This window comes from Lynx rufus, unplaced genomic scaffold, assembly GCF_022079265.1.
Source record: "Lynx rufus isolate CCGP_SWC_20201006 ecotype Redwood Valley unplaced genomic scaffold, mLynRuf1.p SCAF_4, whole genome shotgun sequence".
NCBI classification, from domain to species: Eukaryota; Metazoa; Chordata; class Mammalia; order Carnivora; family Felidae; genus Lynx; species Lynx rufus.
In genome coordinates, this window is record NW_025814856.1 from 43,248,141 (window position 1) to 43,264,482 (window position 16,342).

General features: G+C 37.8%; 1 protein-coding gene across 1 annotated transcript in view; it reads left to right on the top strand.

Annotated features, from left to right (window-relative positions):
- CNTN6 (contactin 6) overlaps positions 1-16,342 on the top strand; it is a 180,502-nt gene that overhangs the window by 36,778 nt on the left and 127,382 nt on the right. The window contains exon 3 of the mRNA XM_047096510.1: positions 12,583-12,678. Within this exon, the coding sequence (XP_046952466.1) occupies positions 12,583-12,678 (96 nt within the window). The remainder of the gene's footprint in view (positions 1-12,582; positions 12,679-16,342) is intronic.

The window sequence follows — 16,342 nt, forward strand, 5'->3', positions numbered from 1 at the left end:
TTTCTGAACAACAAGTAAAAAGGGGTAATAGAATTGATATCATGTGGACCCCTGAATAGCTTTAGTAAGCTTTTTACAGTTATTGTTATTTCTCTGAGCTCATTCATCATTAATCAAACATTTACTGAGTATCTCCTGTGTGCCAGCACTGTGCCATGTACTGGGAAAGCAAAGACCAGCCCATCTACTCATTTTGTAAAAGGAAGTCCTACAAATCATTGCGCGGGAATAGAGTCATTTTAAAATCAATTTCATGAATACATGCACTCATGAATAAACTCTACATTGATGAGATTCTTATGGTAAATTATAATTAATGCAATCGATTTACCTTTTTGTTAATGTATTAAATCCACCCCTATCTTTTGCGCACCTGTCTATGAGATGCAGGCTGTGTGTCCTGGTGGTACAAGTCTGAGACCGAATGTCCCAGTTTTACCTTTGACAGAAATGAGTCCTGTAGCTCAGACCGCTTGCATTTATAGGAAACTCCTTTCAGTTTGCACTCTCTGCTCTTAAAATCTTATAAAATCTACTCGCTGCTCTCCAGGAGGATCAGTGTCCACATTCCTGCATATCCCAGCGAACAGACCTTCCTTCCAGCCCTTCTAACTCCAACACTGCCTCTGCTGAAGTCCTCTTCCCTGCTCAACTCTTAGAGGTTTTTTCCTCTTTCTTGATCTTAGTTTTGACCTAAAAGTGAAACTTCTTAATTCTGCCCCAAGTAGTGCACTCGCTAAAATAAAAATTCATTCACATAGTCTGTCTTTTGCATCCGAACATGTGTGGAAGTTTGAGGGAGGAAAGACCCGAGAATCATCTTTTATTGAGTAGTCTTTTTCTGAAAGTCCTCTAGCATGCTGGAAGTTGATTTTACTTTTGTTTCTGTCCCCATCCCCTCATCCCTGCTCATTGCCAACACAGACCACTTTGGTCCCTTCAAATGTATCCTGTCTGCGGTTCCACCATGTCCTGTGGATCCACCACTTTCCTAAATCAGATTCCCAAATCTCAGGCGTCTCTACCGTCACTTTTGTGGGGTGTGAAATATCCGTGTACCACCTATACTATTATTTGTTTTTTTTTTCAATCAAATTGCTTTGATTTTTAGTACATAAATATGTTAGAAAGTACACACTTATTACCACTGTATCTAGAAAATTAATGTAATTCATCATAGATAGATAGGAAATCTAAAAATCCCTGTGTAGCTATTAAAATTTAAAAACATTTATTTCCATAACACTTAAGTGCCTTGCCGTACAACCAATTATACCTACCACACACAACGGTAATCTCTCTTGTTTACCTCTCAAGGTTACTATAAATATTAAAAAAGATGACAGAAGTGAAAGTGCTTTGGAAAGTAATGGGATTTTAATTTAAAATAGGCTCTCATGCTCTCTCTCTCTTTTTCTCCTTCTCTGTTTCTGTGTCTGTCTCCTTTTGTGTCTGTCTCTGTGTGTGTGTCCCTCTCTTTCTTTTTTTCTGTCTCTAAATGACAATGCATGCAAAATCCTTATCACTGGGACCTTAATTACCCTGAGGGCTGAGCAGGAGGAACCTGCAAAGGAAATGCAGATTGCATATGTGACTCCAAAGACCTTGCTCAGAGTAAAACAATTTGATGGAAAAATAACAGTATTTAGCAACAACCCTGAAGTCAGTCTCCCTAATTCCAGTACTGCAGGTTCCTGCAAATTGAAGTCAGTAGGATAGAAGCTCTATCTTATGTCTGTGGGGGGTCTTTGAAGAAGTGCCCTCATTCCACACTAAATATATAAACAGGAGTAGTAACACATTACCCAGGGGCTCTGCCCCATTACCTGGGAAACCCTGCCTTTTATTTTCTACATAGGTTGCAAATTTCGAAACTGAACTTTCTGACTAAAACATCACAAGGAACAAATGGGCTTGTTATGGGCTGTGTCTGAAAAGAACCACATATTTCGTGCCATGGCTCCCATTAACTGTTGTCAAGGGGCCTGGAGCCTTGTTTCCTGGAAATCACTCCCTTTTCTCTAATGACCAGCACAGAAGTGGCAGCAGAGGAAACTATGAGTAGGATTGTTCCTGAAAGGACACAAGTTCCCCTCATTTGCCACCAGAACTTACACCTCCAGCCCTCTTTGCTGATGACCTGGCACAGAAGCTAAGAACTGAACCTGTGGCAAAACTCCCTCAGACCTCACGGTGGCCAGTGGTCAGTTTGGCTTTTTTGCTACTATGTTTGAAGACTTAAGAACCCAGGCTAAGACTTTCCTCCCAAGAGGCAGGACAGATTGTGCTCACTTGCTTTTGGAAAAAAAAAAAAAAAGAAATTCTGCTTTTCATTCTTCTTTTCCCCTTCCTCTCTTTCCCTCCTCCCCTGTGGAGTACTCAGAGTAATGTTCTGAATAGCTGAAAGTGTTTCTGGAGTTAGAGTTAGGGAGGAGTACATATCCAGCCCCTGTCTCGCTGGTCTTGGGCAGGTTACTTAATCTTTTGAACTGTGGTATGCTTATTTACAAAATGGGAGTCATAGTACCTACATCTCAGGGCCGCCGTGAAGATTAAACCTTATGATGTTTCTAAAGCTCCTGGAACTGGGAGAGGTCTCAGTAAAGAAGAGAATTCTCCTTCCCCTATGCTAGAAAGCCCCTTCCACTGCAATTTTCCGGAGCGCTTAGCTGTTCAATTCAAATGTTTAACCAAGATCTAATAAAGACCGACTATCTTTGGATTAGTGAGTTTGATGCCCACAGTACACTAGGTTTTCTCTCGGCCAGTCAGGACTCAGCAAAATCCTCCCGTCTTCATTTTGGTAGAAAGACATACCTTACTGACACACACCACTGAGTCCCCATCTTCCACACGCAGTGTTGCCTCCTTTATTCATCTGAGGACTTGACCTGTTCTAGAAACTCCCCTTTGTGCACTCGAGAATTATATGTATCATTCATAAATTCTAGCAAACACAAACAGCCTGAAGAAATCTCTTTAGAGATTACTGACTGAAAAGGTACCAGCATTGTCCTCCCCAAAGAACAAAAGGTGGGAAAATGAAGATATGCCAAAAGGCACAGCCCATGACCTGGGAGAAGCAGGGTGGCCTAGGATTTTTCTGGCTCCCGAAAAACCAAGCCAAGAAGTGATTTCTGCCTCCCCCTGAGCTGCCTTGCTTTCTGAGCGGAGAGGTTCAATGGCCCTCCATCTAACAAGTCCTGTCAAGTTGGCAAAACATGGTCTGTAATGAAATACAACGTGATGTGGCAATACTTGGAATAAAATTCACATACTTTTGACTTCAGGCATTTTTTTTTTAATTTATTTATTCACTGAGCATTTGAGCTTGGCACTGGATGGACAGAAAAGGAATTTTCGGGCTCTGTCTTTAAAAAACATGATTTGCTAAATCATCAGATACTGAAATGAAAAATGGAAATGAAACCCATTTAAAAATTCAAAATGTCCAACTTTTGGTGATGTGCAAGTATATCATCAATACTATAATTAAATCCACAACATCATTTATTTTGCGCTTAATACCTTTTAAGCATTTTAAAGACATTACATCATTTTTCCTGTGTGACACATGCTATTATTAGGTTCATTGTAAAACTAGAAAAAACTAGGGCCACCTGGATCGCTCAGTTGGTTAAGTATCTGACTCCTGATTTAAGCTCAGGTCATGATCTTGAGGTTCATGAATGGAGCCCCACATCAAGTTTCATGCTGTCAGTGCAGAGCCTGCTCGGGATTCTCTCTCTCCCTCTTTCTCTCTGTCCCTCCCCTGCTAACATGCACATACTCTCTCTCTCAAAATAAATAAATATATATTCAAAAATGCATATAAAACTGAGATATAAACAGACTAATTAATATGCCCTAAATCAACAGCAAATATGTGCTGAAGTGACCATTTGAACCCAGAGTCTTACCTGAAACCTGTGCTCTCGATCATTTCATTTCTTCAGTGATAACCTTGTACAGAATTCATTAGTGGCTTGTTTAATCTTTGCATGCCTACTTAGATTGCTTCTTTTCTTTCCAGAAACACTGAAGATCTCCACGGCAGTGTAGATCTGACATCTCAGTTAAGTAATCTGTCATCTCAGTCTATCTTATGCTATCAAAGTTCCATCGCTCCATCATTCCCCTCTGCTTCTCTTTCATCCAGCTAGTTATAACTGTAGGGAATATGAAAGCTTAATAAGAGGCAATTTGGGAACAGGCCATATCTAGTATTTGTCTGCATATATATATATATATATATATATATATGTATTTTTTTTTTTTTTTGGTCATAGATGTCACTGCTATCCCAGCATTAGGCAGACAAATGAGTTCTTTTTTTTTTTTTTTTTTTTTTTTAAAAATTTTTTTTTCAACGTTTATTTATTTTTGGGACAGAGAGAGACAGATCATGAGCGGGGGAGGGGCAGAGAGAGAGGGAGACACAGAATCGGAAACAGGCTCCAGGCTCTGAGCCATCAGCCCAGAGCCTGACGCGGGGCTCAAACTCACGGACCACGAGATCGTGACCTGGCTGAAGTCGGACGCTTAACCGACTGCGCCACCCAGGCGCCCCACAAATGAGTTCTTTATAGAAAATCAAATTCAGTCTTACATGTACATTTTAATAGACCAAATGAGTATTCCATAGTTGCTCACAATGTTCCATATAATAAATACTTTTCTCTCCAAAAACCTAGATGTTCAGCTGATAGAAAAGAATATATCAGCCCCTCCTCACTATTATCCTATATGTTTTTTTTTCTCTTAAGCACCATAAGGAAATGATTCTCAGTGAATTCATTATTCCCAGGAAACCAAGAAACAACTTCTCCACTTATTTATGAAGTTTTATAAAAATCTTTTTACATAAAAAGAGGGGAGGAATTTTAACTCAGATTATAAATGAATTTGACACCAGAAGCTCTTAAAATACCTCCTTACTTCATGCTTAGATATTAGCATTCCCAATTTATGTTCAATATTGAGACTCAGCTATTGCCTCTTTTACAGGATTTGACAATAGCGTTGTGCTTTATTAGGTTATGTCATGTTATGTTAGTGAGTTATGCTAGGAAACACAATAATATCATGAACACTGTAGCTGAGCATATAGCATCCTGAACTTGATGGTAGAAAATGAAAATGGTCTAAGTAAAGGTATTTTTGTATGCAACTTAATAAAGTCCTGGGAAAATTACTTACAGAACCAAGATCTTCAGCTTACTCCAAACCACCGATAAAAGTAAGTAAATAAAAGGAAAGAGTAACATGAACAATTTGATATTCTCATGAGTGGCCCTCTTCAAAGGGGAAAACCGAAGAGGAGATGTGAATTCAGAATAACCTTACTATAATGTCTTGATATTCTTCAAGAGTACTTGGATTTGAAAAGTTACGAATATCATATCTAGGAGTTCCATGAGACTAATACAGAACTAGAAAATTATTCTTGGTATCTCTCACCATTTCTCTTTTGCTGGGCAGGGTATCAGTGGTTTCTCACCCAGCAAAATGTTTGTGCCATAGGCCAAAACAGAGCACATACCTCCAAGGTGGAGACTGTTCAGGAAGGTGAGCAGGCACTCTTCAATGCTACTGACTCCAGTGCAAACCTTCTGTGCTAAAACTAATGCAGAATTTGCAAAGGGGGAGTAGTATTCTACTGGTGCAAAAACAAAGAGCAGTAAAAGAAACCTTGGAGTTAAAAATCAGATTCAGTGTCCTCAAAGTAGCAGATAATTAACATTGTTTTTGAAATGCAGAGAGAGAAAATGAGCCCTGTCTCTGGTTTGGGGGCAGATCATAAGGTCTGTGTAATGGGGAACTCTACTGAGAGAGGCAGTACAATCTGGCAGTTAAGCAAATGCCCCCTAGAGTCATGGTATTTGGAATTTAATTTTACTTCCTTTACTTATAAGCTGTGTGAACTAGGGCAGATCTTTCCGTTTCAGAGTGTGGTAGTGGGAGCTGGAGGGTGGTGAGCTTTGTAGAAGAGAGGGGGAGGGTTTTAATTTCTCTCTGTTCCTGAAAGAGGACTGGAGTGGGAAGTTTATAGAAAAAAAAGAGCAGACGTGAACAACAGAGAGAAGAACTATAGATTTTTAAGAACCAAATATCGAACATTGGTTGGATTCATCTCACTAAATCCCTAAGATTGATAGAGGCACAAATACTGCAGTGGTGGTGCTTCCTATTGGGAGGGGCGGGAGCTGAGTATCTCTCTATGTTGGCCAAGCTAAGCTGTTGAGGTCTTTGTTTGCAGGGATGTGAGGGTGGAGATAAATGAGGAAACACACCTGGAGAGGACACAACGGGGGTTCTGAAAAGTGAGGATATTGGGAATCAAACGATTTCTAAACTTGAAAAGGTAGTACTTCCTCCCCCAATCCAGGAATTTGCAGATTCTTTGGAAAGGCACTAACCTTTTGTGTTGTTTGTTTGAACGGAGTGGTAGTTATGCCCTATTTCATATCTTGTAAATGGCAGGAAGACCCCAGTGAGCATTTGGAAGCAGAATAGCATCATGATTGAGAGTGTGAGCTCTGGAACCAGACTACCTCCTTTTCAGTTTGGTCTTGACATCTAGAAACTGTGGTCTTTGCTCTGTTGCTGATCCTTTATGACCCTCACTTTCCTTCTTTGTTAAGTGAATGTGGTAGCAGTACCTGTGTCCCAGGGTCACCGTGAGAATTCAATGAAACTAACTTCACGGAGTGTCTGGCATGTAGTAGTTATTCTTGACATATTCAAGAAAGAAAAAAAAAATATTTAAAATATTAAAATAATGTGTGGCAAGTAGATAAAGATCCAGTTGATATTATTATTCACCTTTTGAACAACTCAGCTGTAGTATGTCCTGCTTGAAGCATGCATGTTTTCCTGGTGAGTATCTGTCCCAATCCCTGACTTTGTGGGTGTTGTCCTCCTGCTCTGGGTAAATGAACCCTGGGCACCCATAGCCTTCCTCCAAGCTTATGAGAGTTGGCAAACCGCTGGCCTCCTTCTGTGTCAGGGGCTGACGTTGCCAAGCACATCCTCTGATAGTGATCCTCATGCCTTGGCAGCAAATAATACAGTTTTCTCACTTTAATTAGGCTGAGATTCATTCCTACACATGGCAGCTGCACAGATGTATTGTCCTTACAATTAGATGCTGCAATACTTAGCATTGCTTGGACTTAATTTTAAGTACATTTTGGTAGCCCCTGTCCCTCCTCTGTACCTTGGTTGCTCCAGGAGAGAGCATATGGCCCTATAATTCTTTAAAGCTCATTTTATGGGCCATTCTCAGGCACTTCCTGCTGGCCTTTGGAACAGAGCCTTGTTTGTGACTGCATTTTTGCTTATGCTCCTGCCAAATGCTTCCTCCAAAACCAGCAATAAAACCACAGGATCCGATAAGCCATGGTCATCAGAATGGCTTAATGAGAGCAACCTCAACAATCGAGGTCTTTAACAACAACCGTCACTGCAGGACTTATACCTTGAGCACAAGGACAGCCTGGGCAGGTCACCTTTGTGGTTTATGGGAATTTCTCCAAATAATACAGAATTTGAGACCATCTCAGGGAACGATCTCACACTAAGCTATTTTCTCTTAAGCAAAAATGGATAGGACAAAAATAGAAACTGGTGATTCTTTCCGGCCTCTCCATATATAAGAATAAATCTAGTCTTTAAAGGAGTTACAGAGCAAAGAAAATTTCATTGAATGCTCCAATGGCTACCTAATTCAGTCAGCCTTTGACTCAAAATAATCTGAAATATATCGTGCCTCTGGCTAGCAAAAAGGCTACAAGTTGGATACTTAAAACAGATCTTTATCAGGGGTGCCTGGGTGGTTCAGTCCGTGAAGAGTGTGACTCTTGGTTTTAGCTCTGGTCATGATCTCATGGTTGTGAGATCGAGCTCTGCACTGAGTGTGAAGCCTGCTTAAGAGTCTCTCTCTCCATCTCCCTCTGCCCCTCTCCAACTCACCTGTGAGCACACAAGCACATGTTCTCTCTCTCTAAAAAAAACAAAACAAAAACAAAAACAAAACCAGATCTTCATCAAAGTGTATTCACATAAGATGGCACCTAGTTTAAATAAGGCAAAATTATATTTTGTCTATCATTTATGTGCTGTTAAACAGTTTTAAAATCTGAATTATTAATTAAAACCTGTGAACTAGTATCATTTTGGAATGACTATGTTTTGATAGCTTACAGGACTTGTTTGACTTTTGACAGATGTTGATTTCCTTTCATGTCAACTATTAGATACCCCATTGTAATCATAAAAGGCATGAAGAAATTATGTTACAAGCGGATCCTATATAAGTGGAAATGAACACAGAATATATTAAAATATCAGCCATCTTATCAACAATGTGTTATAATGGCTTCTGATTAACACTGAGAACATGATTGATGTTACTGGGGGTATGGCACACTAACAATGTGACATTGAGAAAATTCAATCCAAAGCTTGTTAATTTCATAGAATCATTCAAATTCTCATTACTCCTTCATGACAGTTTTTGTTTTTGTGACCATTAAAAAATAATGACAATTTAATGGGACCTTTCAATAATGATAGTAGGAAACACATTTTTTTCAAATGCTCATCTGTTGTTACAACAAGAAATAGAAACAGTGGATACAATATATTGATTTTTGGTTTTAAAAGAGTTTGTTAACTTGATTCTTATTGAGTCACTTTTAAAATTATGGAAACGCAAGTCATAAAGAACTTCCAAGTCAAAGCAGTAGTTCACGTCAATGGTACCAACATATGTAGGTTGATTTAGCTTTTTCAAGGGCAAAGAAAAAAAAAGCACATATTTGATTAAAAATCCTCTGTAAGAAACAGACAAGGCATGCCAGGTCTTGAATTAGTGTAAAGCGAATGGCTGCTAATCAAGAGCAGGTGGGGGAAGAAAAGGGGGTAGAGCTGGGTATAAGTAGAGTTTATATTGGCCAAATATTTGTATTATTAAAAGTTGAGTGTATATAAGAATTACTAAATTTATATATCAGACCTCTTACTTTTCATGGATACAGAGCAAACGTATGAAAAATAATCTTTGGGAAATAACTGAACAGCAAGAATGCTTCAAATTGAAACATTCACCTACAAAAAATTTTATTGGAACCAAAATATGCTATTTGACTTGTGTTTGCAAATTCATTCATCTTTACTTTGTACCAGGAAGATGAAAATATAGTGTCATGACTTGATCAGTTGGTATGTCATAATCACAATAATTACCACATATTGATTATTTCCTCTATAACACACTGTAGTTTAGATACTTTAAATTGATTATTTTATTTAATCCCTACCGCAACCCTGATAAGTAGGTTTATGTATTGCATTTTTCCCTTCCTCAATGATTTATCCAACACTGTCCCATCCATTTCACTGAGAAATTTGAAACCACCATGAAAAATGTTCTCATCTAACCAGCAAATAATCCTACTGTCTATCTTATATCAGTAGTTAATATCTTTTTTTTTCTTGATACCCCTTTCTTAAAAAGGTCACTGCTTCCACAGGAGCTCTGATTACCACTTTTCTGACTTTTCAAGAACTTCACCCTAATCTGTGTCTTAGAATCAGCAATCTCTTTATCTAATTGTTTATATCTATATAGCAACGCTGCCCTCCAAACTCCTCCCTGTTCTCGAAATCTTACCTCTCATTCATAGCCAACTCTAAAGAGTTTAGACACCTGTGATTCCGATATTCTTATCTACTACCTACTATTCACCTCTCAATCCACTTTATCCTCTTCTCCATAATTTTACTTACATTTCTCCTGTCAGGATTACGTATGACCTTCATGTTGCCTAATACATTTTTCTGTCCGCATCTTATTCCATGTCTTAGATGCTGCTTTCTACCTATTTTCCCTTTTTCTGTCTCCCTCTCTCCTTCCCTCTTTCCCTCCCCTTCCTTCCTTCTTTCCTTTCTCTATAGTTCTCTACCTGTAAATATTGGAGATTTTTAGAGTTTGATTCTAGATGACTATCTACCAAATTGTTCTTGCCAAAAATTTGAGAGTCATCCCATGGGGATTACGTGCATTCCTATGGCTTTAAATGCTATATATATGCTCTTAAATTTCATTCTCATAAATCTGGACCTTGCCTCACCTGTGAATTCAGGGCTCATATGTCTTATAGCTTACATGACATTGTCATTTAGATAACTCATGGATAAGACACACACAATAATCAAAATAGAAGTCTTCAATCTCCCTAAATCACACCACAAATTAATTTCAATTATACTACAATGAAGTTGTTAAGCAAAAAAGGCACACACAATTTATAATCTTTATATTTTTAAAGATAAAGAGAGCTGTAGGTAAAGATCTAATAATCTCCACTTCCATATCTTTCATTCACGTCCTTGAGATAACCAAGGTGAATAATAAAAATGTATATATTCTATAATTTTCTCTATACCAATTAAAAGAGATGCTCATATTTAGGTTTTTACTTCATTCTTTCACGGTGGGATAGGTCATAGCAATATTTAGCACTTTTTTAACTTAATAGTCTAACTCACTTTCCAAGAACTTTCCACATGAGTCCTTTATATTTAATAAATTCTTTCTAATCATGAATGGCATTCCATTCTATGACCTTGTGGATATTTTTCACCTTTTGCACTGATTTATTATTCAGTTGTTTCTTGGTGTTCCCTTTTTACTTTTAATATAATTCCATTATAATATAATAGCCCCAAATGTCCTGATTACTGCAGTTTCTCATTGACCCCTGCCCACTATGTGCCGATGAATAGTGCTTTCTTTCAATATTATGAAAATTCCCTGCTGTTATCTACATCTAGGTTTTTAAACATGTTTTTCTTTCTGCAAGGAATATTTTCCCTTCTCCATATCACCATTGCATGGCTGTCTCTCATCCATAACATCTGTATCCTGTTCTTTTCACTTACAAGATAGGTCAGTTAGATAAAAGTTTAAGCTGCTGGGGTGCCTGGGTGGCTCAGTCGGTTAAGCGTCCAACTTCTGCTTAGGTCATGATCTCATGATCCATGAGTTTGAGCCCTGCATCGGGCTCTGTGCTGACAGCTCAGAGCCTGGAACCTGCTTAGGATTCTGATCTGCCTCTCTCTGCCCCTCCCCTGTTGGCGTTCTGTCTCTCTCTCTCCATCTCAAAAATAAACATTAAAAATTTTAAAAAAGAAAAACAAGGTTAAACTGCTATAATACAGAGACCTCAAAATAAATGCCTCAAACAATATAGGAGTTTATTTATCTTTTCTATGATGATCCAGAGTGGATGTTCCAGATCACCTGTGGTTGTACTCCATGCAATCACTCAAGTACCCGGGTTAATGGTGGCTCTTTCAACTTGACCAGGATCTTTCCTGTCATTGGCAATCTAGATGCTGAAGGTATGGGTGGAGAACATACAACTGTGGACACTTCCTTTCACACATAATAGAAGTTTCACTCGTTTCTCCTTACCGTATGAAGTGCGAAGATGTCTGCGAAACGTAGCCTCTGGTTGGAGCAGTGTATTTGATCTACAAATCTATTATTATGGAAGAAGGGAGCATATATCATTTTTGTAGACAACCAGCAGCCTCCACACCATAATAATCACAATTTGTAAATTATACATTTGTTGCTTTGTTTTTTAACTTGTGTTCTAGTTTTCCTCTTAGATAACAAGCACAATAAGGGCAATGTACATGCCTGATTCATTTACCAATACATATTCTCTCCTTAATACGCTTCCTGCATTTGAGTAGGGATTCAATACAAATTTGTTAAAAGACTAAATGAATGTATAAAAGAATTTTACAGGTGAAAAAACCTAAGGTTCAGAGAAGTTCAACAATTTACTCATTCCTGGATGCTGAATGACCATTTTCCAGGAATGTTGAAAGATTTGTACCTCCTGTGGATGGCTTAACAAGATAACTAGTTAGCTTTCTTCTAACAGTGAATTTATATGATTGTTTTATGGTATAGGATATTACAACACTCCAAACAAGATCATGATGCTACTTTTTGATGGAGTAGAACAAGAAAATGAGAAAATATGCCTTCTTTCTCATTGGTTCAGTCACATTGAACTCTTTCCCTCACTCTGTTCCATCCTAAGTTCTCACAGACTTCATGTGCACATCAAATACCAACCATTAATCTAAGATGCTAGAAGATTACAGCAAACTTGCTGCATATACATACTTTTTTTTTTTTAATCACACCTTCCCTGGGCAAAGAAAGTAAATATGTGCTGGATTTTAAAGATTTTCTGCTGGGCTACAGGCTGCCTGGGAGAATAAAAGTAAACAGATAGTAGGTATTGTTAATAAATGTTTTCATCACATACTCTGATTATATGAAAAAGGAAGAAGAGAAGAAAGAAGAAAAAAGAAGGAAAAAACAAGATTTTTAGAGATAAAAATCAGTGTAGATAAATTGATCATCAACTAAATCTTCTGGTCAGCCAAGTATGGGTGTCCATTACTGTTAAGAATAAAAATAAGTTTGAGATTCTTCTTTAATGTGTTTGTTACTGCAAGATGATTCTAAAGCTGTTTTGTTTGTTTTCCAAGATATTGAAGACTTTGAAACCAAAACAAGAAGCACAGTGTCCGTCCGAGAAGGTCAAGGTGTGGTGCTTCTCTGTGGCCCACCACCACACTTTGGAGGTATGGTGGGGGGTACTTTGGGTCACACCATTAATGTGGTCTCTTGATGAGTAAAGAAGGTACATCTTGGAGTCAAAGATAGCTCTTCATCAAATCAAAAGGAACTTCAAGTCCCTTCAAGTTCATCCTATCGCATCTGAACAGTTCCATTGTAAATCATTTTTAAAAGAATTTTTTTCATGCAGTCACTCGAGTGAAAATGAGTACCTGAGTACCAAGTAAAAATGACCCCTGATGCAATCTGATGCTTGTCACCCTGAATGTCAGGAGACAATTTGTTTAACCTCCTTTGGCTCAGTTTCCTCCTCTGTAGAATTGAGACACAAACTGATAATCTGTATTACAGTGCTGTTGTGAATGTTGAGTGAGCTAATGAATGCAAATTGATGAGTGTAATGGCTAGTACTTATTCAGAAAAGAAAGCTGAGATTGTTATTTCATTGTTGCTATGGACATCCATGGAAAAGCAAATTCCAACATTCCTCTTGGGAACCTCACCTTAACTATTGTGAGAGGAGAGTTACCACATTAATTACAAGCAAATTTTGGATGGCACCAAATCAGAGTATCTCCTAGCAATGGTGAAAACATGCACTTGACACCAATCTCTAGTTTGTAAGAATCTGGACTGATCCATGAATTAACCTGTTTGTTGCCAAGGACCTAAACCATCTACTCATTCGCACCCCCTCAGGGTTGCATTTGGTCAAATGATTTGGTAAAATATGGTGGATTCTTAACCAACAGTGAATCTGGAAGAAGCAGCATCACAATATCCATGGAGTTATTTGATTTGGTTCAATTCAGTATCATACTGACTATATTATAGTTAGCGTAATAATAATAGCAAATATTATACAGCATAGATCTAAGTACTTTACATGTATTAACTTTTAAAATTCTCATAGCAGCTTCATGAAAGAAATACTATGATTATTGTTTCACAGATGAGAACAATAAGGTAGAGAGAGGTTAAGTAACTAGTCTATGGTAACATAGCTGATAGGTCCTGGAGCCGAGCTCCAAATCCAGCCAGAGTGGCTCCTAGAGCAGCCCTTTTATAGTTTAGTCCCACTCTGGAATGGGAGAATTTTGAAAGCAGATAGAACAAATATTTAAAAATAAAATGAAAGCTATTTTACCCCTAATATTAAACAAAATATTATGACCTTTTAAAACCTGAAAATATTTTTCCATTTGTTTCATTTTTACACAGTTACATGAAATGCTGATGCAAAAAAAAAAGAAACTGATTAGAAGTTAACAATATTTTATTCAAAAATATTACACAGTAGTATAACAATTATGCTCACCTAAAATATTGGGGGAGAGTTGTACTGTTTTCAATGCTATCTGAGGTAAAATAGTATTATTCTACAGCATTGAAAAAATATAATGCCGCTTATTTTTTAACCATAGGGAAATTATTTTTTAGTGGTATAACCTAAGATGACAAGACAGGCAAAATCTTGCCTGTTTTGTGCTGTCAGTCTATGTCAGTCTATGTCATTTTATGCTGTGACTTTGGTCAAAGAATCTTGTCAGAATTGAAGATTATTTTCAACTTTGTTTACCCTGAATGAAGGTAGCAGAAATGTCAAATATTTGTAAATGAATGTCATATATTTTTAAAAGGCAGCCAGATAGGAAAAGCTTTCCCTATTACCTTGTTACCTACCACCATTAAAGTATGTGTTGATCATCTAAAGCATGTAAGACCCTTATTGTAACAGTTCTCTCTGCTTAATGCCATGAGATTAAGTCATAGACAAAAACTGCCTTCCATTAAGACCTTTTTAAGTGAATAACTAATGGCTATTGCATGCAAGTTATGACAAATTTGTCAGATACCAAATTTGATTATATCATATGTTTTTAGCAGGATTCCAAGGTATTTGTCAATATTGACTTCATCCGGCTATTGTAGGAATTTTCATCCTGAGAGCTCCTGGGGTTGTGCATGCTTCCTCATCTCTACAAAGGCAGAAATACTGGAATACTTTTCTTCTGTTCTTTATAGTTCTCCCAATCAAAACTGAGGGGAATATTGACAGACACCCTTTGATCCAACTATATAAAGAGTCATCAATTCATTAGAAGAGGAAAGTATTAATAATAGTAACAATGACTACCAATTATTGACTTGATATCATGAGCAAAAAGGACTTTGCATGATTTTCTCATTCCCAGGATTCTGATCATTAAGAATAATCATTTTTAAATGAGGAAACCAAGACTCAGATAAACTAAGTAAATCAGTTTTCAGTTAGTAAATGAAGACAAGATTCTAGTAGAGGAATTTCTGACTTCCAAAAAAAAAAAATTGCCTTTGGATAGAAAGCTCTGTAGTTAATGGTTAAACCTCAGATTGTGTATCAGTTTCAACACTCTTACACCTCCAGTTTGCTAAAAGTTTTAAGAGTGTCTTTAACTGGCTCATTTGAAACAATTCTTTATTCTTCCTTTTCCTTTCTCACCTTCCTGTGAAGGTGAATTGTGCCAAGAAAGACTTCAAGAATGTAGAGAAACATATTGGTTGGATAACCTTCAAACTGATTTAGTGGACAGCTGGTTTAAAATGAGCCAATTTTACACATAGACATTTTTGTCTTTGTAATTTTTCTCTGGTTTAGGATGTATATATGTGTGTATATATTTGTAGCTTCAAGCAACACCCAATTATTAGTTCACAGTTCTATATGTCAGAAGCCAAAGGATGATGTGGCTGGTGTCTCTACTCAGATTCTTACAAGGACAAAATCAAAGTCATGACCAGATGGCATTCTTTTCTGACAAGTCTGAGGAAGGCTCCGTTTCCAGGCTTACTCAAGTTGTTGGCTGAACTGGGTTCCTCGCCATTGTGGAACTCAGGTTTACCCCAGTTCCTTTCTGGCCAGATGTCAAGGGCCACTGTCATCTTCTAGAGGATGCCTGCACTTGCCACATGTTTTCTTCCATCTTCAGAGCCAACAGCAAAGAATACCCCTCACATCCATTCGTTCTAATAGTTCAAATCTCTCTAGCCAAGATAAGGGAGAAATTATCTTAAACGTGATGTTATCAGAACATTCTGAGTTATATATATTTTTTTCTCTAGTGTATTCACAAAACAAAACAAAACAAAAAAAACTTGGAAAACATTTGTTAAACAAGGCAGGCCTGGGGCGCCTAGGTGGCTCAGTTGGTTAAGCGTCCGACTTCAACTCAGGTCATGATCTCACGGTGTGTGAGTTTGAGCCCCACGTCGGGATCTGTGCTGACAGCTCAGAGCCTGGACCCTGCTTTGGATTCTGTGTCTCCCTCTCCCTCCGGCCCTCCCCTGCTCACTCTCTGACTCTCTCTTTCAATAATAAATATTAAAAAAAAATTTTAAAAACAAGGCAGGCCTATCAGATACATTGTAGTTTGTTTTATAAAACAAAAGCCAAAAACAAGAACGATGGGAGACTAAGAAAAATTATCAAATAGGTTGAATTCTATAAATTGACCTGGGGGAAGAAAATGGCTCCAGGAACAAAACAAAAGGAAAAAGTGTGTAGATGGATTTCCCATATAAATGATTAGTGATCACTCAGTGAAGTAGAGTAATCGGCATAAACCAAACTCAATAGGTGCTGTTTTATTGATGTCCTTTTTTTCCCCATATAGACCAAAGGAGACCTGA